This window comes from Abrus precatorius, unplaced genomic scaffold (assembly GCF_003935025.1).
Source record: "Abrus precatorius isolate BTA unplaced genomic scaffold, Abrus_2018 Scaffold11, whole genome shotgun sequence".
Classification (NCBI taxonomy): domain Eukaryota; kingdom Viridiplantae; phylum Streptophyta; class Magnoliopsida; order Fabales; family Fabaceae; genus Abrus; species Abrus precatorius.
In genome coordinates, this window is record NW_020874303.1 from 2,556,936 (window position 1) to 2,584,847 (window position 27,912).

The window sequence follows — 27,912 nt, forward strand, 5'->3', positions numbered from 1 at the left end:
TTTTAATTATGACATATTATAATTATTAATTAGCATTAAATTATATTAATTTTAAAATTCAATTTATTTTAAAAGTAATTAGTTTTCATTAAAATATTATATCGAAACTTTAAATAAAATTAACATTAAGTAATATTGTTTAAAAATTAAAAACAAAAATTTCGTAACTCAATAAGACATTAATTCTTAAAATATTTATCTAAAGTAAAATTATAAAATAATAATATCAAGGTAAATGAAAACGTAAAAGAGGCGCTTACATGTGAAAAGGAACCCTTGTCTCAATAAGCAACGTTGATTTTAACCGGTTACTTTCCCTCATTCCGGCGACGGCGACTATCGTTGCCGATTTCTTCCCTCCGGCGACTGCGGGCGTGAGATTCAATCTCTCAGTCAAGGTATGGTCGTTACTGTGTTCATTCATTTTCGTTACTTCTCGAGATGCAGTTTCCAAACTCATATTCTGGCAATAGCTTGAAATCGATTCCGAAAATTATAATCTGAAAGCTTCATTTTGCAACTCCGAAATTCAATTTTCGGAACATGCTTTGGGAAGGTTTTTGATGTTTTAAATCTAACGCAAAGGTTACAACTATTGGTATTGAAGTAAATGTGGATCAATGACTATTTGAATGTGAATCCAAACGCGCTCTTAATGTTGGATGACTACACTGGCCCAATCGTTTGTTTACCCCTTTCCTTCTTTTTTTTTTTTGTTAAAATAAAGGATGGATTGGTCCAAATCACCAACTATTAAGAAACAACATCTGAGCGTCCTCCTTTGATCGTAGTTTGCCTAGCTATCTCCTTCCCTAATTCCATATTACTTGTCTTCTTCTGGGACGAACTCTAATCCTCAGTCTCTCTGCTTTGCTTATTCGTAGTGTTTAAATTCTCCATTATCTCTCTTTCTCACATGTTTTGTAGGTGTAGTTAAAGTATGGTTCTCTCACCTTTCTTATTTGTTGATCAGATTTCTAATTCTTATTTGTTCCAAGGGATTGTTTTACACTCTCTTACATGTCTGCTCATGGTGTTTTCATCTCTTACTCAGATGATATTTGTCATTTTAATCTTTATTCTCTGAGATGATCCTTTCATTTTGAGATCATTAGCGGTTAACTTCAAGTAATCCTGAGTTTGTGTTCATTTTCAAAGACAAGAGGTAATATAACAATCTCTATTTCTATTTGGCTAATAGACTAAAGGATGATTAAGTATGCCTTGGCATGGAATCCTCCGAAGCTTCTTAATATATCACAATTATAGCGTACCGACACTGCAATTAATGGGGTCATGGAAGCAGTAATGTTACATATCAACAACTCTTTCTAGCATTAATAAAAAATCACTAATTAGTGGTGCATTTAAAACATTGAAGCATTCAATTAGTTGCTATATCATGTCTTTCTCTAGAATCAAGTGTTTGTTTACACTAAATTTTTTATTTGATGAATATGAGTGAACATATGGGAGAACGAATTTTGATTAAAAATTTGGTTTGATGAGGCTTCAGTGCCACCGTTGGAGTTATGGGTACTAGACAACATGCATACCAACTTGCCATCTAGATTTCAAATGATTTGGTTGCCAATTTTCTGTAAAAGAAAATCCAGATGCAAAGGTTCTAATATGAAGGGGATGGTGTTAACCATACTTAAGGAGATATCAATGCCTGGGATCTGGTTAATTATTTGCATTCTTTAATTATTCTGTCACCTTTCCTTATCAAGCTTTTCAAATCAATTACTATTATTATTTTTTATTTTGAGGTCTTCTAAGTTTTTGGGGTTGACATGTGTCTTTTTCTCAGATAGCATAGGGGTCTTTATTGCCGCCCCTATTTTCCATCGATTGTATCAACTTGAAACTGGATGCAATACTAGATAGTAAATATTTACCCATTATATGCAATAAGATCTATTAAGTTTACAGTTCATTAGTTAGTGGTAAAGAAATATCCCAATGAATTATCATAATTATACTATTGTTGCGATAAAGATCTTCTCAGTGTGTGTTTGTGTTTTTTTTTCTCATAAATAAATTGCAGGTGGGTCAAGTGGTCGGGGGGAGGGGGTGGAGTGCATAGTGGCTGGGATTATTAATGGGGATCGTAATGTGCTAGGATGGGTAATCTGATATGTTAACATCATGCATCAAGTTTTAACTTCATATATAACACAAAGAAAAACAAATAATGTCACTTTTTTATAATTTCTGTTTCTGCCCAAGGCTAGTGTCTTGCATGTGCTAATATAAAATCTAGTCTTTTATGCAGTTTGTTTGTTCTATCAATGCATCTCCTGAAAATATGTAGTTATGTACTTGTGAGTATGCATATATGCTTATGACACTAATCCATCTACTGTGTCGATTTTCTCCTGAATTCTGTAGTGAAGTTGTCAACGTAGGCTACTTCTGATGGAGAAAGGCAGTGGCTGCAGCTTCTCTAGTGTGTCTTCGATTGCTATCTTTTCAAGTGTCATTTTTGTTGTCACCTTGATCTTGGTTCGGGTCCTTTATGTCATTAATTTCAGCAGCAGGCCCTTGAGAAAAAGAGCTTTGAAACCTGTTAGTACACTTATTATTTTAGGATCAGGTTGGAGCTTACTTTTCCTTTTTCATCCATATCAAAACATTTCGTGGCAATTCATCAACTTTTGGTTTAATTCTGCTGTAGGTGGCCATACTGCTGAGATGCTTAATCTTTTGGCAGTATTACAAAAAGATAGATTTCATCCAAGATTCTACGTTGCTGCTGCTACTGATAATATGAGTCTTCAAAAAGCTCAGTTGTTGGAGAACTCCCTGGCTGCTGAGGTTCTACATTTTTTTTTTTGGGGTGTGTGTGTGGAGGGGAGGGGTTCTGCAATATAAGGTTGGATAGATGTTGACATGTGCATCTTTATTGCAGTTAATGGATCAACTTTTAATGATGTATGTTAATGACTGTAACAATATGTGCTAAACAATTTGTCTTTTTTGACATTTGATAATTATAGGGAAATTAATAGAGGAGATTCCATGGAAATCCTTTTTTAGGGGATATAGTATATTGGCTGAAGTGCTGTATATTTTGGATGTGGTAAGAATTGGACTGGGCTTATGATTACAAATGTGACTACCACCATTTCTTCAATCTGTTGATGCTTGATCCCTTGTAGGTATTTTGCAGGAGTGTTTATCTAGACATCTAATACTTAATTGTCACAAGAAGTTTGTAGTCTTTAATTGGATGCTATCAACTTTGATGGAAATTATTTTCAAATTATAAATTCTTGTCAAAAGCAGTTTTTTTTTATTGAATGTTATTATTGGTGCCAGTAGTTTCTTCGCTTATTTCTGCCATTCTTCCTGGTTGCTAATCTTCAACTTTTTCCAGTTTCAGAGAAATAGATAAATATTTATTTATCAAACTTGACCTTTTCTGTTTTCTATTTTCTTCTATTGGCATAGGTGCAATATGTGAACTTTTGTTGGAGTTTGATGGGTTCTTAATTTTACTTCTGCTTGGTGTCACTGGTTTACAGATTCTGATCAGAAATAGATTTTACTGTAGAATGCAACAAGCGTTACTAATACTGCACAGTTCATGAAGATATATCGGAGTAGGGAAGTTGGTCAATCATATATAACCTCAATTTGGACTACCTTAATTGCAATGGGGCATGCACTATGGCTAATGATTAAAATTAGACCTGAAGTGGTACCATGTCTATCATTATTTGCTTCTATCATTAATTTTACTTAGTTACAAGTTAAGGTAATTCTCTGCATTTCAAATAACCAGATACTTTGCAATGGACCTGGAACTTGCATTCCCCTATGTGCAATCGCATTCATATTTAAGGTTCATATTCCCTTAATTTTTCTGCTATCGTTTCCTGAATTTCATTTGTCCACTTTATTTGATAATTTATGATGCTACTGAATTTGTTTAAGCTTCTCTGTAGATACTGGGAATCAGATGGTCTTCAATTTTCTACGTTGAGAGTATTGCAAGAGTGAGAAGGCTCTCCTTGAGTGGCCTGCTCCTGTACAAGTTGCGGATGGCTAATCAACTTTTTGTTCAGTGGCCACAACTGCAACAGCAATATCCTCGAGCTACCTATGTTGGTCGACTCATGTAACCAATTGGTTCCTTTAATATCATTTAAGAGAAATTTGTATGTTGAATTCAATCAGTAACTTATAATTTTGCTTACGATGATTAAGATATGTTGTTATTATCAAACTGCTTCATGCTTTGTGTAATTGGATAAGCTCACACAGGTGAATTTTTCTGTAGTATTTTTTTAGTAAATTTTCATATTTATTCCTGGGAAATTTGGGAACGATATATTGTCCATGATAACGCAAAAACCTTACCTTATGAACTATAAATGTTGGTCATGTTAGTCTTTAGATCATAGAAGACACATAAGTCCGTGAGAAGAATTAATGTGGCTGATATTTGTGATTCTAAGAAATTAAAGTTTCGTTGCCAATTGTTGCAAGAGCAAGTTTACCAGTTATTCTTCTTTTACCTTTTGTTACTTGGACACATAATAATTTGAAATTTCATGGGATAATATTACATATCTTTACCTATGAAGCCGAAAGGCATCATGGACAAGGTAAGGCTTTTAAAAAAGGCATCATTCTGTGTTCGGTTTCATTGTAAGTAATTAGAGCTGTTAAAAATAGCCAAAGCCGTGGAACCAGCCCTACCTAACCTTGAAATAATCCATCCAGATTAACTCCTATATTAGTTAAAAAAAATTAATTAGGTCCTAAATTATTTAGCACATTATATGTTGATTAGGGTGGAGATATCCATGAATTAGTGCTGACCCTAAAAATACTCCCAAATCTTACCCAAAGTCATAGGAACCCTAATCCCAATTCTCTGAACACTCTCAAATCTTATCCAAATCATACAAACCCTGATTCCAATTCTCCAAATCCAAAGTTGTGCTCGATTTTTGCCTAATTTGCTGAACTTTGAAGCAAGGAGTTGGAATGCACAAGGTTACAAGCTAAAAAGAAGAAGAGCTTAGTTCAATTTTTATTCGAAGACAAGTTTCAGTTTTCGACCAGGAGGCAGGTCTTTTACTTCACCCCTTCTTCCTCAAAATTTGATTGAATTTTTGAATTTTTGAGTGAGGGTTTTCATTCTTCTCTTGCCATTGGTAGCATTTGATTGAACAAAAGCAACATCTCTTGCTTTTCATTGCGGCTAATTGATGATGATCTTATTCAAATTAGTGTGTTTGTGTGAATTTTGATGAGTGTAGTCACATATAGAGTGGTTTCTTAGGATAGCTCAAGCAATTTGAGGACAATCCAGCAAGTTTCTTTCATGACAGCGGTGACTCAAGCTCGATCTTACTACTTCAAAATCATAGAAATTTGGGGAATTTATGTTCTTTTTTCCCAGTTTATTTGTGTTTATCTTTTGGAGTGAGCTCCTTGTGTTTGTCTAGAATATCTTGATATTCACTTAGCTGACCTTTACGTGTTTAGGTGATATGATGGATATTGACATGGGCAATCCACTTTGGCCTAGCTTGTCATGGTTGTACATGATAACTTATTCCCGTATTGGACCAACTCATTTTTTTTTGTAGCTCAATAAATATTTGTGTCTACCGTACACATTCACTACAAAAGATCACAACCATGGTTCAAGCTTATTGTCATGATGACGATAAAATTTTGGACAGTTATGCTATGTTGACACATGTGGGCTTGTTACTATATCATGGCTATACATCACTTGCACACATGCATTGTATAACTAGTAACATTTTACCTAATAAAGTATGTGATTTCTACTGTTACTCTATTAATATAAATATTTACTTGAATATTGGAGTGTCTTTGTATATACACTAATCAATTCAACCACTAAATTCACATATTAGCTTTGTGACAATGTTTGTTATTTGGCTCATTGAAGATACACTATATCAAATATTATTATTATTATTATTATTATTATTATCATAAGAGTAAAGAGGAGCTTATTTTTCTTGCTTGATGTTCTACTACCCTAGCACTAAGATTCTAACTTGATAGATCTTGTAAAATATTATATAACATTTTATTTTCTTGTAAAATCTTAATTAATTTTATTTTTTAAGATTTTGTTAATATCAGTTTTTAGAGTTGAGCTTAAACATTTAAAAATAGTAATTTTCTTAATTAAAAAAACACATTCATTATATTAACAAAATATTGCTATTATTAATTTTTAGATTCTCTATTTTCTATATAGAAAATGAAAATGTGGTGCATCGGCTATAAACATATGATAATAATTAAGCTTCTTCCTTGCTGTAGGGTATAATTAAAAAAGGCATTGGGTGGTTATTCAATTTTGCTTGTTGGGAGCCGATTTAATTGTAGATGTAGTAGTAAAGTTTCCGTAAAAGCTGAGGTACACTTAATCACTATCCCCTTATAAAATGATTGTTTACATTCATCAAATATGGTTTACATCCACATGCATTGGACATAATGTTTGATAGGAAATTCATGTCCGTAAGTCTGATAAGAAGCTTGTAATTGGCTTGGTTCTCTGGACTTTTGATTTGAAGGAAAGTCTGTATTCAGTAAATGAATTAAATTGGAATGAGACATTGCTTTTTCTCTGTTCTGAGTTATTACTGATTTTCATTTTTTTTTATTGTTTACTATATAGGTTTTAATCAAATTTTATATATAAATTAGGAATACTAATATTTGAACAAGAACGAGAGTATTTTTAGGAATAATTTTAAATGGGAATGTTTTTAGATATTAGTTTTTTTATAGTTTACTTTATTTTTAAATTTAATTTTAATTTTTTCATAATTTTTTTAAAATTTATTTAATTTAACACTTTAATTATTATTATTATTGTTGTTGTTGTTATTGATATTATATTTACTTTTTAAAAATTTATAAAAATTAATAAATTTTAAAATATTCATATAATATTTTTAATTATTATTTAAAATAATTTAATCTAATGATATCCACATAGTACACAGAAAAATTACTATTTTTTTTGTCTTAATTATAGGTTTGTTCTTCTTATTGAAGTAATTGTTTCTTGGAATAAAATAAAATAAAGTGAAAGGCCCCAATTAAAAGTCATATAATTTTTCTAAAGGATATGTTAATGGGTCAATGTATACTTTCATGTAATATCAATTACATATTTGTATTTTGTTTTTTAAAAATGGAAAATATATAAGGTGGAAACTTATTTTGAGTGAAAGAATATTTATATATGTCATAGTTCTTTGACGGTTTTTATCTAGCTACCTTCCTTAAGTTCCTTCGTTGTTTCCTTGGATATTATTAGTATTAGATACCGCACCTGCAGAGGACAAAAGGATATTGAAACTTGTCAAGGGTAAAGGGATGATGCTTCCGACAAAGTTTGCTTTACTCATATGTCATTGCCCTCTCAGCTTCTCGTATAATATAACTATGTATTACATTTGTAAATTATCATCATATTTTTCAATTAAAAAGATAAGAGAAGTATGAAATAAGATGAATGATGAAATAGAAAGAAGTATTGGACCATATATATATATATATATATATATATATATATATATATATATATATATATATATAATCTAATCACATAATCATGTAATATATCTTTATTTTTTTTAAAATTACTTTGATTTAAAATACCTTTACACTACTCGATTAGCTAGCTAATACTGCATATTTTGTATCTAATTAACAAAGCTTGTTGTGTGAATCTGGAGAGATAATTTAATTTATTAGAAATATCGGCAGAGATGATTAATTACTTTACCTACTTCAACAACTGAACAAAAGTAGTCTTGAAATCAATTATTGACAATGAACGTGTTTTGCATGCATGTTGTCAAACGCTTTGGATAATTTTCATAGAATCAGGTTCTTAATTGTTAACACTTCTTTCCACTGAATCTTTCTCTAGAGAAAGTAAAGAAAGGAACAATGCCATGAAGAACGTTAATTTGGGGTCATTCCATGAAAATCTTTTGTCACTACATGCACTCGTATTTATATATATGGTCTAACACAAGTGTTTCAACACAAACGTGAAGAAAGTTGAACTTTCATTTCATGCATGCATCTACCTAAAAGATTGAAAAAGAAAGTGTGTGTGTGTGTGTGAAAGAGAGAGAGAGAGAGAGAGAGAACAAAAAAATGGTGAATCCTATCCCAGAGTTCGTGAAGAACATATGGTCCAAGTGGGATATCCGGGGTGTTGTTCTCACTAGTCTCTTCTTGCAGATTACTCTCATTTTCTTAACACCATTTAGAAAACGCACTAGAAATGCCGTAGTGCTTGTGTTGGTGTGGTTTACATACCTTTTTGCAGATTACACTGCTAACTTTGGCGTTGGACTCATCTCTAACAAATATGGAGATGAAGAAGACGACTCCGACGCCAATGGCTTGTTGATTGCATTTTGGGCACCCTTTCTATTGATGCACTTGGGTGGCCCTGACACCATCACTGCTTTTTCTTTGGAGGACAATGAACTGTGGCTTAGGCACATGCTTGGCCTTATGGTTCAAGTGTGCTTAACCGGTTATGTTTTCCTCTTAACACTCCCTACAAACACTTTTTGGCTTCCGACAGCACTCATTTTCCTTGCAGGGACCATCAAGTTTAGTGAGAGGACTCGTTCTCTTCAACTTGCTAGTATTAGCAACTTCCAAGAAAGATCCATGTCTAGTTACCAAGACACAAAAACAATAGAAGAGTCTATTAAAGAACTCGAGAAGAAATTCCCCCTTAAGAAGGATGATGGTCAAATTGACACCTCATCAAACCAAACTTGGCAAAAGAAAGAACAATTAGATGATGTAGATGTGGTAAGCCGAGCATTTTTCTTGTTCAACAAATTCAAAGGCCTCACCGTTGACACAAGCATCAACTACCCTACTATTGTTCCCGTCAGTGAATATTTTGAAGAACTAACAGCAATGGATGCTTTGAGATTGATAGAGGTTGAACTCAACTTCATGTATGAAGCTTTCTATACCAAGGCATTGTTGGTGCACAGTAAGGTAGGATTTATTCTCCGATTTGTGTCAATTTGTTGTGTTGTTGCAGCCTTAGTGCTGTTTATCTTTGACCAAAAGCATGGTTGCAATGAGTTTGATGTCAAAGTCACCTATACCTTGTTGTATGGTGCTGTGGCCTTAGATGTGGTGTCTTTTTTTATGCTCATCTTCTCTGATCACACCTTTGCATCCTTCAATAGTCTTGATTCTCAGAAAAAGGGGTTCATTAGAAAAGTAGCAGACTATATTTTCAAAAGTTTCCTCAAGCTCAGGAGACCAAAGTGGGTAGGGCACGAGAAAATATTGTGCAGGCAAATATGGTGTCGTAGATGGTCTGAATCCATTTCAGGATTGAACTTTATATCTTACTGTCTACATAAAAGGAATCGTTGGATAGAGAAAACTATTACTTGCATTGGAGCAAGAGGGCTAGAACACTGGACACATGAGGAGAAAAATCCAGTTCCACAAGATCTTTGGATATTCATCTTCAGGCAGCTACAAATAAAATATAAGAAGCTTCAACTTGATCCAATACCTGAAATGGTTAGACTTCGCTCCTCTAGAGGTATGTGGATTATCCTAGAGGATGAAACATTGCAAAAAGATCCAGAGAAGCTAGAAGTGTTAACAACAGTACTAAGCGATCAAATTTCTTTTACTGACACCATTCTTAATTGGCACATTGCCACTAACCTCCTATTCTATGCTGATGATGTTGCTGTTGCTGTTGATGTTGATGTTGAGCAAAGGAGTGGTAATGTTGATCATGAAAATGCTCAACAAGCTAAGCTTCATCGTGATTTTAGTATGGTTCTATCTGATTACATGCTATATCTTTTACTCCGGCAACCTACGATGATGTCTGCTGTTATGGGTATTGGATTTGAAGAAAAATGGAAAAGAAGTTGTGATTTTTTCAGGGATTATTTCTTTCACCATCACAAGAGCATTAATGAAATGGCAGACGATAAAACCCTTCCCTTCACTGAAAAGTTCTTCCCCTTCTTTTCAAAAGATACAAGGAAAAAGAGCCACAAGCAAAAGGTGGCAAGCAACAAACTTGATGATTTATTACATCAGAAAGAAGACTATGAAATACCAGAGACAAGTTTCTTTGATGCTTCTTTGTTTTCAATTGGAATCGCTAAGGATTTGGTTGATGTTTTGAACGATTTAGAGAGGACCCACAAATGGAAAATCATTGCCCAAGTGTGGTTGGAGTTGCTATCATATGCAGCATTAAATTGCAGTTCCATTAACCATGTTCAACAACTTGGTAAAGGTGGAGAATTCATTTCTCTGCTTTGGTTACTCTCCGCTCATTTTTGCATTGGCCAGCAAATCCAATTCCTATCTGTTTGAAAGATAAGTAGTCCCATTATTTTGTATACGCTTTCAAGTTCACAACACAATCAAGTCCTTCCTTTTACATATATTTGCTACATAGCTTGTAAATACATTGTAAGTTTAAAATATTATCTTAAATAAAAATGATTAAGAATAAAATTGTAAATATATATTTCAATTACAATAACTGATAATATTTTACATAAATCAACACATAAAAGTAGAAATTTAAAATAAAATTATCATTTTATATCTAATAATATAATTATGCATTTTATATGCTATATTAATGCTATAATGTAGACTTGAAGTTTACTTTACATTATTTGTTGGTTCAAAATAAATTTCTAAAAAAAATAAACAAATAAAATTGTATATGCATTTAAAATCACAATAACAGATGAATATTATATAAATAAACAAATAAAAATTTAAATTAAATTATGACTTTATTTATCAATTTATTTATAATTATGAATTTCAAATTATAGTGTAGTTAATATATTATATGATGTTATATTAATGTTATAATGTGATTAATTTTACATATATTTGTTGGTTAAAAAAATTTTGATGCAAGAAACTTAATTTTCATGATTAAAAATAATGAAAAATAAATATAAAAATTGAAATAATGAATTAAACTAAAAAAAATTCTAATTTAAAATTTAAAATTTAAAAACAACATTTTCAATGAATTAAATGTTATTTATAGAATCATAGTTAATTCATTGCAAGTTTCACAAAAAATTTTATCAAATTAATACTGAAGCCCATTGGGCCTTGGATCTTGCTCTCCCCAAAACCCTGGTTCACGTTATGTTTGGGAATTTTATATAAATTCAAAGCAAAGGTTTAAGAGACGGCACCGTATTGCTGTCCGAGCACTTCGTCTTGAACCTCCATTTTTGCCTTCTCAAAACCCTAACCTAGAAACATCAACAATGGGGAAACTTACCAAGGCAGAGAAGAAGGTCGCTTACGATTCCAAGCTGTGCCAACTCCTTGATGACTACACTCAGATCCTCGTCGTCAATGCTGACAATGTCGGATCCAACCAACTCCAGAACATCCGCAAGGGTCTCCGTGGTGATTCAATCGTCCTCATGGGGAAGAACACTATGATGAAGCGCTCTGTTCGCATGCACGCAGAGAAAACCGGCAATGATGTCTATCTCAGTCTTATCCCCCTCCTTGTCGTGAGTTTCTTTCTCTATAATGCTACTCATTTTGGCATTGCTTTGTCAAATTTTGATATTGTTGTTTCGTGCTAGCGATTTGAGGCTTATGCTCTTTTTTTTTTTTTATGAATTAGGGCAATGTTGGATTGATTTTCACTAAGGGTGACTTGAAAGAGGTTAGCGAGGAGGTTGCTAAGTACAAGGTGAAGTGATTTTTCCACTGTTAATGAATTTTCATTGTGCCTTTAATGATGGTAATGCTGCTGTGTTTTGCACCATGTTGTGTGCTTAATTTTCAATTTAATTAATTATTCTCAAACTCAAACAGCCTATTATTTAATGTGAACAGGTGGGAGCACCAGCTCGTGTTGGTTTGGTTGCTCCAATTGACGTTGTTGTTCCTCCAGGAAACACAGGACTTGATCCCTCTCAGACCTCTTTCTTCCAGGTGAGTGGATGATCTTGTTCTTTTGTAAATTGAATATTCTTGTTGTGGTTGTGGATGCGTGTTTATATTTATTTGTTCTCTGTGATTCAGGTGCTTAATATTCCCACCAAAATTAACAAGGGAACGGTAGAAATTATAACCCCGGTCGAACTCATTAAGAAGGGAGACAAAGTGGGCTCTTCTGAAGCCGCTTTGCTGGCCAAGCTTGGCATAAGGCCCTTCTCATATGGCCTTGTTGTTCTGTCAGTGTATGATAATGGGTCAGTTTTTAGCCCAGAGGTTCTTGATCTTACCGAGGATGACCTCGTTGAGAAGTTTGCTGTTGGTGTCTCAATGGTTACTTCTCTTTCATTGGCCGTCTCGTACCCAACACTTGCAGCTGCACCGCATATGTTTGTGAACGCCTACAAGAATGTCCTTGCTCTCGCAGTTGAGACAGATTACTCTTTCCCTGAGGCAGACAAGGTTAAAGAGTACCTCAAGGTATTGCCTTTTGACATTTTGATGATCTGCTGCCGAAGTTGTTTTTATGTATTTTTCAACTTGGTTGTTTATGAATTGTTATGTTAAATGCAGGATCCAAGCAAATTTGCTGTGGCTGCTGTTGCTGCTCCTGCTGCCGATTCTGGTGCTGGCCCAGCTGCTGCTGCCAAGGAAGAGGAGAAGAAGGAAGAGCCAGCGGAAGAGTCTGATGATGACATGGGTTTCAGTCTTTTTGACTAGCTTAAGTAATACTTTTTGAGATTGCTGTAGACATGTTTTAATTTTGCAGTTTTAGGTTTGATGAAGTTTGTTTTTATTCAGTTTAGATGTTATTTTACTTGGCATGGAAACTAGTTTTATAGTTTTCAAAGGGGTTATTTTCTTTCAAATGGATTGTGATTAGTTTTTAAAATTTTACATCTCCTTGTTATAATTCTCTTATTGTCCTGAGCCTGTTTAGTTTTCCAAAAAAAATTTGTGATGTCTCGTAGTTGTACAACTTCTTCCAGGATGCTCGAACTGCTTTGACTGTAAAAACAATATTTAATAAAACTTGTTTCCTATTAATCTTTTCTTTCGCGTTCAATATTACCTTAACTTGCTGTCCGTGGAGAATGTGTTTGGGTATTTAACTTGTTTATCTAATATGCCCTTGTTATACGAGCATTTGTTACATAATTTTGATGAAATAACTTTAAATAGCTTAGCAACATATTGAACTCTTATTATAATATATTGGCAGGATAATCCTCTCCGACTTGGAAACACTTCAGTTATTAATTACACATTATGTTGTTTTTTTTATATTATGTTAAATTAATTAAATATTTCGCTAACATTTTGGGGTCATTCTGTATTTATCATTGTAAGCAAAATACATATAATGAGACGGCATGCTAAACTTTTCTTTTTCCTAAATTCTAGTTGAAATCGGTTTCTAGCGATTGGTAATACCCTAAACCTAGGTTTTTTGCATGAACATTTTACTTTCTATTTATTAGCATGTTAATGTCACAATATGCTTTAGGTCAAATTTTTAAATAATTTTTTCACTTACAACTATGCTCATTTTTTGAGTACTGAACATTGCAAAATCGATGGTTTAGATTTTGTTTAGTGAAATTAACTTAGGTTGTGGTGTTGGTGCGAATTTGATACCTGGGTATTGAAGCGGAGAGTTGGACATTTCTGATGAATCTGGTGAAAGCATATATACAGTATACAAGGTCTTATTTCGAAACATGCAATCTTTTTTTTCTCCTCAAATATTAATAAAATATCCTTGAACGGATAATGCATTTTGAAATTAATTGCATATTACACAATTATTTAAACTGAATAAATACCTTTTGTATTTTTATGTTGAAAATTATTAAACTTAATATAGTTCTTATAAATGTTATTATTACAGGATTATTATTAGTTTATTTTTAAAAAGCTTCGCTTTTAAATGCTTATACTGGTTAATAATTATACGCAATAATCCCAGATGACGTGAAGACAATTTTTAGATCTGTACAAAGTTAAACCTAGTGAAATACGGAGTGAGATGTAATGTGAAATGTTATTATAATTTTTGTTACACTAAATATAGGATGAGGGGGAAAAAGTGATAAAATAGATTATGTGACAAAGAAAGATTAAAAAAAAATTAGCACAAGGTATTTAAATATGTTGGAAACAAGTATTGACAGTGATTGTATCATTCTCATATCTTTCTAATAATAATCTCTGGTCTTAATTACACTGTTCGATTTAGGATTTGTAATTGCTGAACCTATGCTGTCTGGTAACGTTGACTTCTCAAAATGGTTCGATGAGAAGGAGTACGTTGTTGCCACTTGTCAAAACAACAGTTTCCACGAGAAAGTTGATAAACAATACACCAAGGTGACTAATTTATGTAGTCATATAGCAGCTCCCAATATCCTTTTTATACATCTCTGATATCGATTCTCACCTTAAGGAAGACAATATTATAAGTCCTTCTAATACCAAAAATTTGCTTCTTAAAGAAATGGTCGAAGTATAAGTAAGGGAGTGAACTCCAATACTGCTTCATCCAGCTTTCTGGAGAGCCATTAAACACATGAAGGGAAACTTGGGAATGATCAAAATTTATGAAACTTTGTCCTGACTAACTCAGCCAGTGTGCACACAAGGATGATAAATAATTAGTTTGAAATGTAGCTGATTATGATGATACTGGGCTCTTGAGAATTTTCATCTGCAACTATTTTGTAGTAATTTCTGTCCAAGAAAAAAAAATAATGGTCATGTCCCTTGTAGATATATGAAATGATGGAGACAATGTTGCTTAATCCGGAGGAGGCACTAAAGATAATGAAGCACATAGAAGAATAAACTATCAGTATCTGTGAACCAAAGCATCTGTTTAAGAGGTTTAGTCATATCTTTGGTGGCAAAAATAAGCTATTGACAAAGCCTGTCTGGAAAGACGAGGTAAACCATGAAAAAAAATGCGTAATTCTAACGTCGTCTCATTGGTTGCATGAAGTGAAATTTAAAGAAAGTAATGATTTTTAATAAGTAAAGTGTAATTATGTGTAAGCTAAGAATATTTTTAAATATAAAATGAATAGGTAAGATCGATTAGTGAAATAGTTAATAATTGTAAAAATTTATGACTTTTTTTTTTAGTTTTATCATGTTAACTAAAGGTAAATAGATAAATTGTTGTTTCTTATTTTTTATCGTCTATTTTCTCTGAACTTCTTTAGTTCCTCCTCTTTCATCTATTTCTTTCTAAGTTATTGCCTTAATCGGAACTTTGAAATTAATTGAATAAATTTCAGATTTGTTGATATTATTGAATGTGAGTTAGAGTTTTGTAGCGAGTGAATTGAGACATGATAATATAGTAACATTTTTCAAAAAAACTACTACTGTCTACATCTCTCAGAATTGATGTCCCTGGCGTTCCCTGAAGCTTGCTTGTGGCTCTTTTTCCAAATCAAGTGGCTTAGCCTATGGTCCAATTCAGTTCATGCAAAATTGCATAAGCACAGGCCTTACAAAGAGAGGTACACTTTATAGTGGGATGATTTCAACATATACAATACCTTCCAATATAATATTCTCAAATTGAATTTTGTTGTTCAATCATGAACTAAGCAAATATAGTTTTTCATAACAAATAGTATTTCATTTCATTACTGCAGCATATATCTTGTTATTGCAGCTTAGAGAGGTTTCAGCAAAGCAAGCTGAGTTGGGACTTGAAGTTGCTAAAATTCATCACGCTACTCAAGAATTCTGCAAACCAATGGCTTGTAATTACAGTAGTTAGCTTTTGTAATGTGGTTCTCTTTTGCTTATCAATTGATAGAAAATGGGCATAATATAAACAAAATCCAGGCTATGTTATTCCTTAGATGGTGCCTTTTTTTCACCATTTTGTAAAACTCAAGAACATTTCAAATCAAGGCTAGGTTGTTCCTTTGTTCGTGCCTTTTTTCCACCATTTTTTAAAATCTTCTATACCAACATTACATCAAAAGTTAAAATTTTTTTATTAAAATTTAATGAAGAAAACTTGCAATTTATATTTTATAATGTTTTCACTTGAACTAATGTAAAATGAAATATTTAAATTCCAACTTTAGCTATTATTGCATGTGTATTTCTAATATCCTAATTTATATGTAATTTTATCTCTCTAATTTTATTACATTTAATACTCATAATCTTTTAATATATTTGTTATCTTAAAATTTTAATCAATAATTATTAAAAATATAAAAAAAAACGTGATTTATCATTTATTTAAATAATTCATAATATATATAGAGAGAGAGATTATGACTTTCATTTCATTGTATACATGTTTTTTCTTTAAATATTTTTTTATAAATTTATACAATATAAAAGTATGTTATATTTTTATTAATTATTTGATAAAATTATGATGTAAGAGAATTTAAATAATTTAAAACATACAAATTAAATATAAAAAAATTTAAATCAAGAAAATTATACAAAAGAACAACTAAACTGTAAAAAAAAAATCAATTTTAAAATTTAAGAACAACCTTTTTGATGAAAAGCTGAAGCTTGAAAAAGCAGAAATTTCTGCACAAACAGGAGGAGGAGAAACGAGAAAACATTACTATGTTATGAGTACTCAGTTTCTTTTCCAAATCCAAATCAGAGGTAAATATAATCCATTCTTATTTCTCATCTAATTTCTTTATCGGTTATTTTTTCTTTTGAAAAAAATAAAAATTTTTTGTCTAGTCAAAACGGAAAGTATTGTTCCACTTTCGAAGACGGTGCAGTCGCCGGTAACCCCAAAACGCGGTGAGTTCGTGAACGACGTTTATCGTCTCTATTTCTTCATGCTTTGTTCATTAATTAATGATTTTCACAGCTAATTGATATTATAATTGTCGATTCAATTAGTTATTAATTTGTATATGATGGATCTCAAATGAGTTTGAATCTTACCGTGATGGATGAATCTGGTTTTGCACTGTCGCCTATACAAATGACATGATTCAACGATTTGTTATTTTTTTCCTCTGACTTTTATTTCACCAACTCTCAACAAAGAAGTTGAAGAGGTGCAATTTGGAATACAGCTTAATTAAGGGATTATTCAATAAGTTCTTTTTATATGAATTCTTTCTGGACCTATTTGGAAGAACTCATAAACGGCTTATATAAAATAGCTTACGAGTCTCATAAGTTATTTTCAACTTATTTTAATAAGATTTTTCGTACTGCTTGTCAGCATAAATTGTTCTTAGCTGATTCCAATTAACTTTGTTGTTAAACTTATGACATAAGGACTTAAGCACTTTTTTCAAACCCATGTATATAAATCTATACCTAGAAGCTATCTCGATAAACTCTATACAGCTCTTTCAAATGCTCCCATAAATGAAAAGGAACTGAAGAAGCGCCGTTGAAAGTATTCTATTTGATTATTCAACTGCTCTGTTTGTCACTCATTCAATGCATGCACTCTGTTTGGCTGTGTTTGAGGTGGTTGGTAAACTGGGTTAGTACTTCCTAGCAAAGTAATGAGATGCGTAAAAAGGTATTCCTCTTAGAGGATGGGTTACTTGTACTTGATGACGGGAGATCTTTCAGGATTTTCTCTTGGAAATTAGAATGTTTTCATGATGTTTTAATTTAGCCACAATTCTTAAGCAAACTACATTTTTTTAGGCTGCTTAATTTCTGATAGTTGTGCTGTTTAGATATTTATGCCTTTAGTACTTGGATTATTTCCAGTGATCTATCTGCCAAAGTTGTCACAAGGTCAGTGACTAATTTAGTCAATTTAACTTCTATCATTATCTTAATTCCAAAGAGTAGAAGTTCACTATCTTTATGAACATGTCGTATTGATATCAGTTACTATAAAGCTATACAAGACAGAGTGGCAGTTTTGTGGGATTATGTTGTCTGATTGATTTGTTGATGGTGCCCTACTCTTCCTCTCCTTGCATCGCTGAGGTCTTTTTTATCGTTGTCTGATATATCTTTGTTTACATTACACGATCTTACTTTTGTAGCATTTTAATATTCACTAAACTTCATGATTCATAAACAGAAATTATTTTGCATATTGTCCATTGCAATTTTCACCAACCACACCTAGTGGGATCAAACTTGGTGGTTGTTGTTTATTGTTAATTGCAATTCTATGCATGCTTAAATTTAGGTGAGAAAAAGAATTGGAGAAACTGGAAATTTGTTGGTGGAAGAACAGCATGATACAGACATTCACAGTCACATCTAATTTATGACAAGTTTGAAGTAGGGTTGGACTTCTGAGCTTGCTGCTAAATTACATATTAAATTTGTTTAAATGACTGCAGTTTGCACCTGAAAAACAACATTTGGTTAGACTGTTCATACTACCCTCCCCTTGAGAATTGGTCAATTATAAGCTCTAACCATGGATACTGCAAAGAAAGATGAAGCACAAGATCAGAAGCATGATGAACTTGCTGAATCACTCAATGATCTCTTCAACAGTGTTACCACCATGATCAAATCGGAGCTTCAGGTGAAAGCCCCCCTTCTTCTCCTTCCCTCTTTGAAATCTTAATTCTTTATCAATTCAAAGGACACACGATGAATTGAAATGTGATTGTTTGGAAGATCAATTGTGATTTTTATTTATTTATTGTAATTTCCAATGTTATTGGGTTAGGGGACTAACAATCATCTAGAGCTGTTGGAGAAGATGAATGTGAAGGTGGCTGAAGAATACAAAGGGTTTGGTGATTTGGCTTCAGGGTTAAGGGTTTTTGTGCAGCAATTGAAATCCAAGAGTGGTAGCTTTAATGAGTATGTTGAGCAGATTGACGCCATAGAGAAGCAAGTGACTGAATTTGAAGCTGTAGTCTCCATGCTTGATAAATACGTGGCTTTGTTGGAATCAAAAGTGCAATCTGTTTACCAAACCAAAACCCATCCTCCTAATTGACCATAATGTACATGTTTTACTTTCATGATAAATATTTGTCTCATTTGAGTTTCTAGTGAATGAATTGTTGAATCCAGATTTACAATTTTGATTGATCTGCATATTTACCAAAGTATTAACAAAGGGTTAGAAATTCACATGAATCACTGGTCTATCCTCAATGACTTTTTTATTATGGCTCACTTTTCTCTCACTGGTCTAAGTATGAGAGAATGCACAACTCATTTGGCACTTCACGTTAAATTGAGTCGATGCATTTAGCCTGTTTGGTTTATCATTAACATTAGCCATACACATGTTCATTACACGAAAGCTACTCTCAGCTGCGTTCAAATTTATGCACGTTTTGAGTATATAAACCCAGAAACAAACATGGTTTCTTTGGTGAAATTTTATCTTGGACACTTTGTAGCAAATTGAGATTCATTGATTTTGGGGATAACAATCGTTGTGGGCAGGCTAAAATCATTAGATTGTTTTGCATCAACAAGCAAATAAGTTCTGAAGAAATATACTTGTATGTATATAATCTATTATTTCTTCGAGTTTGAACCTTTCTAAAAAAAAGTAAAGAAATATTGCAATGCATTATTCGCATAATTGCATTGTCAATACGAAGTTTCCAAAGAAAAAAATCCATTTCTGTCTCATGTACCTATAAGATATTCTTTATTTACAAACAGATTTTCACAGTATCCACACCGTTATACATTTATATAGTATTTGAATATGTCATTGTTGGGGTGAAGTCTACATCCTCTTGAGATATGATACTCTTCTTTATCCATGAAGGGCGTTCAAACATTGCAACAAAAATAATGCATCAAGAAAATGACCATTAATCAATTAGGTAACATTTGATGCAAGTAGGTCACTTACTATCCTCAAGAGAATCACTTGTTTGGACATATTCTAACAGCCCTGGAATGATCTTCCTAGCTGCTCTGCTTCTTTCTCCAGATGAATGTTTTTGATCATTAACACCCTACTCCTGCTGAAGAGTTCTGAACAGTGACATTATATACTAGCCGCACGCCCACACCGATTCCCGGAAACAAGCAAAGCACAAGAAAGTATAAGAAGGAAACAATTGAACACATCATATCAATTGCTTGTTGACACGGGAGCAAATGATGGGGGTTTATCATGTACGAGACACGGACTATTTGAGTTATTTATCTCCTCCCTTAATATTGATTGAATCACCGAAATGTTAAGAAAGTATTCTGAAATGAAAAGTAGAAATGATGCTATCCCAGTCCAAAAATCAAAGATAAAAACTCATTCACTTTCCAGCATTTGAATCTATATGACCCTGTAACAAAGAAAAAATTAAAGGTTTATTCATATACAGTCATGAAAAGTTTGGAACAAAAAATAAATAAAATAAATTCAGGACCTAACTTTGTAGCTAAAGATGACTCCATAAAAAAAAATCAAAAGTGGCACACAAAACTAATTTAAAATGTTAATTGTGTGGTGATTCATTGGAAAAAAAAAATAGATCAATATTATCTTTTAAAAAGAACGTTGTTAGATAAAATAAATAAATAAAACACAGCATGAACTAAAGTATTTAGCTCAAGCAGAAAATTTCACAAATTGAGGTATTGATTGCTTCAGAAAATGAACCAACTCCTTACATATTCACAATTCCACTATATAGTCCAAGTTCAACCAATCCAAATAGCCCTTGGAGAAAAAATGAATCCTTCAGCAAATAAAAAGGAGGTGGCCACATAATAGAACTAAAACTCGTCAACTCCTATTGCTCAAGTAAAAAAATCAGGCAATAAGCTACTGATAAAATCCTCCAAGTTTGATTTCCATTCTACGATATTCCAAATTCATACAATCCAAACAACCCTTGATTAAATTCAGTAAATTCTCACCATAAGAAAAATGGATATTTGTAATAATTTGGAAAAAAAATGAAAAAAAAAAAAACTTTTTTTTGTTATAATTACATGGTCAGTGTGTGGTGCATTTGAGGTTGAAGAAACCATAGTGACCTGCAGAGAAAAACAGAGGCAACAAACAATGCAGAACAGGACCAACTGATGATACCAAACTGACATCCTCTTCATTCTTCTCTTAAATTCTTCTTGTTCCCTTCCAAACAAGCATAAACCATCAGTTATGCTTTAAACGATTTAAAGAATCAAAGCACCACATAGATCATTCCATCAATTAATATATCAATCATGCTGGACACGGTTCATAGTATCAAGTATCAACATCATTTGAGAAATGTTTCAGTATCAACAACATGTGAAGAACCATGTTCAATCAGAAAGAATGGTATAAATGTTGAAAGAGACTTGATGAGCTTTACTATGTGCAATTTTAGGAGTCATGTAGAAGGGTAGTGCAAATGTGAGAAATATAATGTTTGATAACATCATACTAAAGACTTCCATTGACAGTGTAAGCAAATAAAATCCTTGCTCAGATGTGCTTGAAGATGTACAAGTACATCAAATATGCCAAGCACATCCTTTGGCTCCTTTGGTACCTTTTCAAGAAGGTCTGGAGTATATGCTGAAGGGCAGGAACATTTGTTTGGGGCTCTTTCGCACAAATTAGGTGATAGAAGAAAATGTCAAATATCAGCACGTAGATTGGTGGGATGGGTGGCCCATTTAACTCAAAAAGCTGAGCAAGCAACCGAAATGCGTATGGCAAAAAACACAGTAACATCACTGATCAACTTTACTCCAAGTCTTAAGAAGAGGGCTTGTTTCTAATAGATACAAGAAATGAGGACATCCCTTCACACGCCCAGCTGCTTCACAAGAATGGTCACTGACTCAGAGATAGTGATTGAATAAGAGATTTTTTGATTTTTCCAAACTTAACCGAGAAAAAGGGCCAACTGTCCGATGCAAACTCAATCAACATCAACAGATATATCTGCAACCACAAGAACCATTATAACACATTTGATTACTTATCAATTCTCTTCAGACTCTTGAAGCTTCAAGCCACAGAAAAGTTCGTTCATCAACCTCAGAAAAGTTTGATTGATATATCCTGAAGTATAACATACTCTACCTGTCACTCTTTGTCAACAAGAGCATAAGAACGAACAAATTTGATTCTGCAGCAAGGAAACAAACCAAATCTGGAAAATCTTCAGTTCTATATACTTTGATATCCAGAACAATTGAGAGCTCCTTCCTTAAGCATAGGATACCCATTCACTTTAATAGCAAGTACAGTTTTGCTACCAAAAATCCATGCAGGAACAAGCTCCGTGCTTAAAGTGATGAAAGCGATGGCGATCCCTTACCACAATTTCACGATTAAATGCTTTGGAGATTAACTTTACAACAGTGTGGCAATCATTACATATGCGCAAATTCTTCATAACTCTGATTGGAGTTGGTGGAGCAATGGTGATAAGTCCAAAGGCAACTGCAAGTTTCTCACTGTGCCTGAAAAGGACAGTTTCCTTCTCTTCTTCATCAATGTCCAGTGAAACCTCACTTGTGGTTGGTACATAGCCCTCAATCTTCAATTTTGCAGCCACTACATCTAACATGTTCTCAATATCATTTATTTGTGGGTGCGTCTTATCTCCAGCCAAGAATTCATGAACTATTCCATTTGCTTCAATCATGCTACAACCAGGTGTCTTTACCACCCCATGTTGTGCCATAATTCCCCTAATTTCAAGAACATTGCCCCAATTTCCTCTTGAGGCATATATATTTGACAATAATACATGGAAACCATCATGATCAGGCTGAAGCTGAATGAGTTTTCTTCCCACCCTCTCTCCCATTTCATTGTCATGGTGTTTTCTACAAGCCCCGAGCAAAGCACCCCAAGTGGCAACATCAGGTGCCATTGGCATACTCTCAATCAGTTCTTCAGCTTCTTTAAGCAAACCTGCACGTCCTAAAAGATCAACCATGCACCCATAATGCTTAATATTTGGCTCTATCTTGTGTTGGTGGATCATGGAACTAAAGTAGTGGCGCCCCTCATCCACCAGGCCCATGTGCCGACAGGCTCCAAGAACTCCCATAAATGTTATCTCATTAGGAACAGTCCTGGTGTTTTTCATATCCGCAAACATGTCAAGTGACTGTTTTACCGAACCATTCATTGCCAACCCAAGAATGAGAGCATTCCAGGTAGAAACCCCCTTTTCCTCCATTGCATTGAAAACCTCCAACGCATTTTCCACACACCCACATTTCATATACATATCTATAAGTGTTGTGCCCAGAATAACGTTAACTTGCAACTTATTCTTACTAATGTAGGCATGAATCCATTTTCCCAAGTCCAAAGCAGCCAGACGAGTGCAAGCTGAGATGACACTCACTAAAACAGTCTCATCTGGCCTAATTCCATGAACCTGCATTTCTTGGAACAATGCCAAAGCCTGTGAGAAACGTTCATGTTGAGCATAACCCGATATCATAGCACTCCAAGACACAACATCCTTTTCTGGCATGGAATAAAACAATGTCTTAGCATTTTCAACCAAACCACACCTCAAGTACCCAGAAATCATCGAGTTCCAAGATATCTGATCCAAGAGGACACCATCATCAAAAAGTTTTTCAGCATCCAATATCCTCCCGCAACTCGTGTACAAATGTATCAATGCATTCTTAAGGCTAACATAACCCTCTATTCCAATCTTTGCAGCCAGCCCATGCACTGACATCCCCATCCATACACTCAAAAGCTGCGAACAAGCCGACACAGCACTAACCACAACCACCTCATCCACCATCACCCCACTTGCAACCATATCCACAAACAAAACCAACGCTTCCCCACACATCTCATTCTGCTCATAACAAGAAACCAACGCACTCCACGAAACCATATCTTTCCTTTCAATCCCATCAAAAACTCGCCTCGCCTTTGCCACACAACCCTTCCTCCCAAAAAGCACAATCATCGAGTTGGAAGCAACGGTATTCCTCTCCGGCATCCAACCATACACACGCTCCCCTTCCTCAACATCACCCATCTGAACATACCCAGCCAAAAGGGTATTCCAAGAAACCAAATCCAACACAGGACTTTCATCAAACACCTTTCGCGCAGTCGCCATGTTCCCACAAACAGCATACAAATTAATCAACGTGTTCCGAACGTAAACAACCGAACCAAAGCCGAACCTAACAACATGCCCGTGCAGTTCCTTTCCTTCGAATTCCAAACCTCGCGCAGCACAGCATTGAAGGAGAATAGGGTAGGTGTAGTTATCAGGAACTACGTCGTTTAAGAGGAAGAGCTTGTACAAGTATAGGGATTGGTGTGGTGCGTTTTGGAGCAAGTGGGAACGCATGATGGTATTCCATACGAAGACGTTGGGGTTGTGAAGGTGATGGAATATTCGGAGGGAATATTCGAATGGAACGAAGTTAGAGTGAGTGGAAACGTTGATGAGTCTACTTGCAGCGTAGGTGTCCGTTATAAAGGCTGTGAGAATCATCTGAGATAGAATCTGCTTGAATTGTCTCAGACATTGACATCGTTGTAACTGTGTTTCTAAGATACGTAGGTTTATGCTTATGGTTGGTCTCATTGTTGGGCTCAGAGACTATGGTTGAGAAGGAATCAGAGAATCACTTTACAGCATTTTTGAAGTGACACGCCTTTGATCCATTCATAATCATACAAAAGGGAACTCCATAGGTTAAGAAATGGTAGTGGCATTATCTTTCATGCATGGTTTAATATTTATGCAGGCTCATGCTCTATATCACATGTTAATTTACAAATACTCTTATATATATATATATAAATTTGTGCAAATCTAAAAAAATTTATATTCAATTTGATTCTTTTATTTAATTTATATTTATTAGTTAATAAAATAATAAATTATAATATATTATATTTAAGTTAAATAAAAAATTTAAATCAATATAAAAGTTTTTAAACTTATATCAATAATAAAAGATTATTCTTTTATTATATATATATATATATATATATATATATATATATAATAAAATCTAGACTAAGTGAACTATTTATAATATGATTCGGATAATTTAGAAAGACTTTATGCATACTCATGACAATTCATTTTACTCAACACTAATATTTTAATATTACAAACACTTTAATATTATAATGTAAAAATAATTAATTATATTAATTACCAGATCAGTTAATAATTAATATAAAAATATTATTTAAATTTTTATTGATTGTTAATTTTCTTTTCTTATATTAATTTTAGATAGATTGCCCTATTAACCCATTCTTCAATTTTCAAAATTTTTTAATCTTTGATAGTTTAATCCACTTTTTCACCAATGCACACTTGAATGAGTGGAATTAGAACATCAAGTCCATTTTCTAAAATGAAATAGGATGGGCCAATCCACTTTTGGTAAAGTAGAATGGTTAGAAAAATAAGCATAAGCAATAATTTAAATCAACAGAAATATTATGTGTCAGAAAAAATTGATAAAAGTAGTTGTGAAAAAATCATTTATTTTGATTAAAAAAATGTGAAATGATCTCTTAATTATATAATAATAATATTTTAATAATGGAGATTGTGCCTATTTTCTGATAAATTCAAAAGGATTTATTTTTATTTATTATCATAAAAATTTATTGTAAAAATAGTATTAAAAAACAAAAAAGACTAAGGCAACAGAGTGCAATTGGAAGAGTGAGAATAAACGCTAAAACCTCTCTTTCCAGAAACAATGCTGGCGGCGATTCGGAGATTCAACACAGTGCCACAACAAACTGCACGTCTCACCAGATTCTCTCTCCATGCCCCAAAACACGTTACTTTCTCTTCAATTTTAATGCTTTTCCTTTAATTTCATTCATTTTACTTAAATCTGCACGTGTTTAGGTTGCAATACATAGGATTGAGAGAGGTTGAATTTTTTATTTATTTTTTGCTTTTTCTCATTGGGAATTAGAATTGATGGAAATGTGATTTCCTGTGTTGATTTTCGTACATGATAATAGGTCATTGTTTCCTCTTTCAATCTTTTTGTTGTTTCAGGTAGAAGTGGAATTTGCCAATGGAAGACTGTTCATCTTATCAGCTGAATTTCTCAGAATTAATAGTCCTGCAGTTGATGGCAAAATTAGGTCAATTGGAGGTGAAAAGGTACTCCTAAAACTTTTTTTAATGCTTTTTAACTTTACCGTTTGAAAAATTTTTGCACGAGTTTCATCAACCAGATTTTAGTTGAATTTGGGACGTTTGGAGGAGTTTATGGGGAATTTATGATTTTCATAAGCTCTTTTAACTTATTTTAATAAGTTTCTTGGTGTAACTTTTCCAAATAAGCCTTTTTAGCTTATTTTAACAAGTTTCTTGATCAAATTTATGACATTAGTACTTGTGTAATAAAAACTTATTAAATAAGTGCTTCATTATTTACCCAAACGTGCCTTTAGTAAGATTCATGTCCTTCCTCATCCCATTCTTTTTTAAAATTTTGAATTGGATTCTATTGAATTTTTTCTAATGTTGTTTCATTTATTAAATGATTCTCTTGAATCAGGTGATATCTGGGAGGCGCCATGTGGGAATCATGTCTGCAGAACCAGTAGGAAACTATGGGGTGAGGTATTACTTTAAGCTTTTACATTTGATATAGATTCAGTCTCAATATTTAATTGCTAATAGAATGTGATGCATGATTGTTGAATTGGATGGTCCAGACTCAATTTTGATGACTTGCATAAGACCGGTATTTATTCTTGGGATTATTTCTATCATCTAGGAAGCAACAAGTTTTCGCTTATGAGAAATTACATTAAAACATTGAAGAAATATGGGCTCAGTCGGGATCCGCGTGGAAGGAAATGATTCAGATTTCAGTTTAATCACTCAAATACAATTTTGAGATTTGGTGGCAGTTATCATTTATCAACATGACACTGATAGCTTCACATTTGTTGAAAGTGAAACATGTAATGATGGTTTTGTGTTGAATGAAATGTGAATTATGGTCATCAATGCAACAAGTTTACATTTAGAGAAAGGGGGGGAGGGGGTGGGAAGGTTAATGGAATGCTTTGCATCCTTTTTGTTTCTTTCCTTATGAGGAAAAGATCGTCCAACTATCTGCAAAGGCAGTTCTGTATTTTCTGTAGAGCTCTTGATTTCATTTTGGATCAGGTTGTATTTTTACTATTATACAGTATCTTTCTGTTGCATATTCATGTATTAGAATTGGTAATCTTTTAACTTCCTTTTACTTAGCTGATGGCAAAACCTCTTTTCTTTCTTTCTTTCTTTTTGGTCATTCTGCTAAAACCCTTGTAATGATCATCTTCTTTCAGCTTGCTCCTAAAACTTGTTTTCTACACTTTTCAAGGCCCAGTGAACATGACTGAGAGGATAATGCATCAATTTTAAAAATAAAAAAGTTCTTGGACCAAAAAAAGGCAAATATTTCTTCAAAATAAGTTAAACACCCAAAATATAATTAGTTTTAAAGATACACGAAATATTAAGCTGGTCAAAAAGATTTTGGATATGAATTAATCCCTTAGTATTTCAAACGAACATCAATGTAGTCTGCTGATGTTTTAAACAAAAAAAATCTTCTAATGTATATTTGAAATTTTGATCCTTAAAATGATAATTCACACTGTAAAAGATTAAATTGTTGTAAATAATCTATAACGATGATACCTCGTATGTATTTTGAAGATCAAGTTTAAATTTTATTCATAATTTTAATTATTTTTAGAAAATGCATATCTTAATAACCTGATTTTTATTTATTTCTAAATATAATTTAGAGCTCTACAGAAGATCAAGCTTAAAATCCTGACATCTTATACTTCACTTTCACTTTATTTTTGTCTTTTATTTCTTACAAATATTACGGGACGAGAAAATTATGGCTTTTCCATAAAATAAATAAGAAAACATTGACAAGAGAAAAGGGTCACAACGTATTAATATATAA

The 27,912-nt window shown here is 33.1% G+C and overlaps 6 protein-coding genes across 14 annotated transcripts; 5 read left to right on the forward strand and 1 right to left on the reverse strand.

Annotated features, from left to right (window-relative positions):
• Positions 1-272: 272 nt before the first annotated feature.
• LOC113854985 (UDP-N-acetylglucosamine transferase subunit ALG14 homolog) lies at positions 273-4,285 on the forward strand. Of its 2 annotated transcripts, XM_027486372.1 has the most exons (6): positions 273-398; positions 2,395-2,599; positions 2,681-2,820; positions 3,560-3,706; positions 3,791-3,850; positions 3,954-4,285. In XM_027486372.1, the coding sequence occupies exons 2-6, from the start codon at positions 2,422-2,424 to the stop codon at positions 4,128-4,130; spliced, it is 702 nt and encodes a 233-aa protein (XP_027342173.1). In that variant the 5' UTR covers positions 273-398; positions 2,395-2,421; the 3' UTR covers positions 4,131-4,285. The 2 variants fall into 2 exon arrangements, with proteins under 2 accessions (XP_027342173.1, XP_027342174.1); XM_027486373.1 differs by lacking the exon at positions 273-398 and having other exon boundaries at positions 2,399-2,599; positions 3,943-4,139.
• Positions 4,032-21,450, forward strand: LOC113854986 (biogenesis of lysosome-related organelles complex 1 subunit 2). Of its 5 annotated transcripts, none has more exons than XM_027486377.1 (4): positions 4,032-4,042; positions 18,249-18,553; positions 18,701-18,983; positions 21,327-21,450. In XM_027486377.1, exons 2-3 carry the CDS (start codon positions 18,443-18,445, stop codon positions 18,974-18,976), a joined length of 387 nt encoding a protein of 128 aa, XP_027342178.1. In that variant the 5' UTR covers positions 4,032-4,042; positions 18,249-18,442; the 3' UTR covers positions 18,977-18,983; positions 21,327-21,450. The 5 variants fall into 5 exon arrangements, with proteins under 5 accessions (XP_027342178.1, XP_027342175.1, XP_027342179.1 ...); XM_027486378.1 differs by lacking the exons at positions 4,032-4,042; positions 21,327-21,450 and adding exons at positions 16,575-16,686; positions 16,771-16,833 and having other exon boundaries at positions 18,363-18,553; positions 18,701-19,258; XM_027486374.1 differs by lacking the exon at positions 21,327-21,450 and having other exon boundaries at positions 18,701-19,258.
• LOC113854982 lies at positions 8,134-10,456 on the forward strand. Of its 2 annotated transcripts, XM_027486368.1 has the most exons (2): positions 8,134-8,479; positions 8,642-10,456. In XM_027486368.1, the coding sequence occupies exons 1-2, from the start codon at positions 8,185-8,187 to the stop codon at positions 10,414-10,416; spliced, it is 2,070 nt and encodes a 689-aa protein (XP_027342169.1). In that variant the 5' UTR covers positions 8,134-8,184; the 3' UTR covers positions 10,417-10,456. The 2 variants fall into 2 exon arrangements, with proteins under 2 accessions (XP_027342169.1, XP_027342168.1); XM_027486367.1 differs by having other exon boundaries at positions 8,134-10,456.
• Positions 11,252-13,074, forward strand: LOC113854984 (60S acidic ribosomal protein P0-like). 2 transcript variants are annotated; one of them, XM_027486371.1, is made up of 6 exons: positions 11,346-11,432; positions 11,532-11,600; positions 11,717-11,785; positions 11,932-12,030; positions 12,121-12,513; positions 12,607-12,809. In XM_027486371.1, exons 1-6 carry the CDS (start codon positions 11,346-11,348, stop codon positions 12,751-12,753), a joined length of 864 nt encoding a protein of 287 aa, XP_027342172.1. In that variant the 3' UTR covers positions 12,754-12,809. The 2 variants fall into 2 exon arrangements, with proteins under 2 accessions (XP_027342171.1, XP_027342172.1); XM_027486370.1 differs by having other exon boundaries at positions 11,252-11,600; positions 12,607-13,074.
• Positions 21,451-21,751: 301 nt separating the features above from the next.
• LOC113854981 (pentatricopeptide repeat-containing protein At3g62890-like) lies at positions 21,752-24,604 on the reverse strand. 2 transcript variants are annotated; one of them, XR_003502813.1, is made up of 2 exons: positions 22,031-24,604; positions 21,752-21,889 (listed from the first exon to the last, which is right to left on the reverse strand). XR_003502813.1 is itself a non-coding variant. In XM_027486366.1 (2 exons), the coding sequence occupies exons 1-2, from the start codon at positions 24,531-24,533 to the stop codon at positions 22,203-22,205; spliced, it is 2,229 nt and encodes a 742-aa protein (XP_027342167.1). In that variant the 5' UTR covers positions 24,534-24,604; the 3' UTR covers positions 22,157-22,202. The 2 variants fall into 2 exon arrangements, 1 of the variants encoding a protein (XP_027342167.1); XM_027486366.1 differs by lacking the exon at positions 21,752-21,889 and having other exon boundaries at positions 22,157-23,880; positions 23,983-24,604.
• A 1,010-nt stretch (positions 24,605-25,614) lies between these two features.
• LOC113856310 lies at positions 25,615-26,954 on the forward strand. Its single transcript, XM_027488085.1, has 4 exons — positions 25,615-25,758; positions 25,986-26,093; positions 26,494-26,558; positions 26,654-26,954. Exons 1-4 carry the CDS (start codon positions 25,675-25,677, stop codon positions 26,799-26,801), a joined length of 405 nt encoding a protein of 134 aa, XP_027343886.1. The 5' UTR covers positions 25,615-25,674; the 3' UTR covers positions 26,802-26,954.
• The last annotated feature ends 958 nt before the right edge of the window (positions 26,955-27,912 follow it).

Bases quoted from the DNA above. Each gene is read 5' to 3' on its own strand.
- LOC113854986 (XM_027486377.1), top strand. From the start codon at position 18,443: ATGGATACTGCAAAGAAAGATGAAGCACAAGATCAGAAGCATGATGAA. The intron at 18,554-18,700 runs GTGAAAGCCCCC...TTATTGGGTTAG, and splicing joins TGATCAAATCGGAGCTTCAG to GGGACTAACAATCATCTAGA.
- LOC113856310 (XM_027488085.1), top strand. From the start codon at position 25,675: ATGCTGGCGGCGATTCGGAGATTCAACACAGTGCCACAACAAACTGCA. The intron at 25,759-25,985 runs GTTACTTTCTCT...TTGTTGTTTCAG, and splicing joins CTCTCCATGCCCCAAAACAC to GTAGAAGTGGAATTTGCCAA. The intron at 26,559-26,653 runs GTATTACTTTAA...TGGATGGTCCAG, and splicing joins GTAGGAAACTATGGGGTGAG to ACTCAATTTTGATGACTTGC.
- LOC113854982 (XM_027486367.1), top strand. From the start codon at position 8,185: ATGGTGAATCCTATCCCAGAGTTCGTGAAGAACATATGGTCCAAGTGG.
- LOC113854981 (XM_027486366.1), bottom strand. From the start codon at position 24,533: ATGAGACCAACCATAAGCATAAACCTACGTATCTTAGAAACACAGTTA. The intron at 23,881-23,982 runs GTATGTTCAGAT...GCTTTTTGGGAG, and splicing joins TGGAATACCCTTTTGGCTGG to GAAGGGTTGTGTGGCAAAGG.
- LOC113854984 (XM_027486370.1), top strand. From the start codon at position 11,346: ATGGGGAAACTTACCAAGGCAGAGAAGAAGGTCGCTTACGATTCCAAG. The intron at 11,601-11,716 runs GTGAGTTTCTTT...TTTATGAATTAG, and splicing joins GTCTTATCCCCCTCCTTGTC to GGCAATGTTGGATTGATTTT. The intron at 11,786-11,931 runs GTGAAGTGATTT...TAATGTGAACAG, and splicing joins AGGAGGTTGCTAAGTACAAG to GTGGGAGCACCAGCTCGTGT.
- LOC113854985 (XM_027486372.1), top strand. From the start codon at position 2,422: ATGGAGAAAGGCAGTGGCTGCAGCTTCTCTAGTGTGTCTTCGATTGCT. The intron at 2,600-2,680 runs GTTGGAGCTTAC...ATTCTGCTGTAG, and splicing joins ACTTATTATTTTAGGATCAG to GTGGCCATACTGCTGAGATG. The intron at 3,851-3,953 runs GTTCATATTCCC...GCTTCTCTGTAG, and splicing joins CAATCGCATTCATATTTAAG to ATACTGGGAATCAGATGGTC.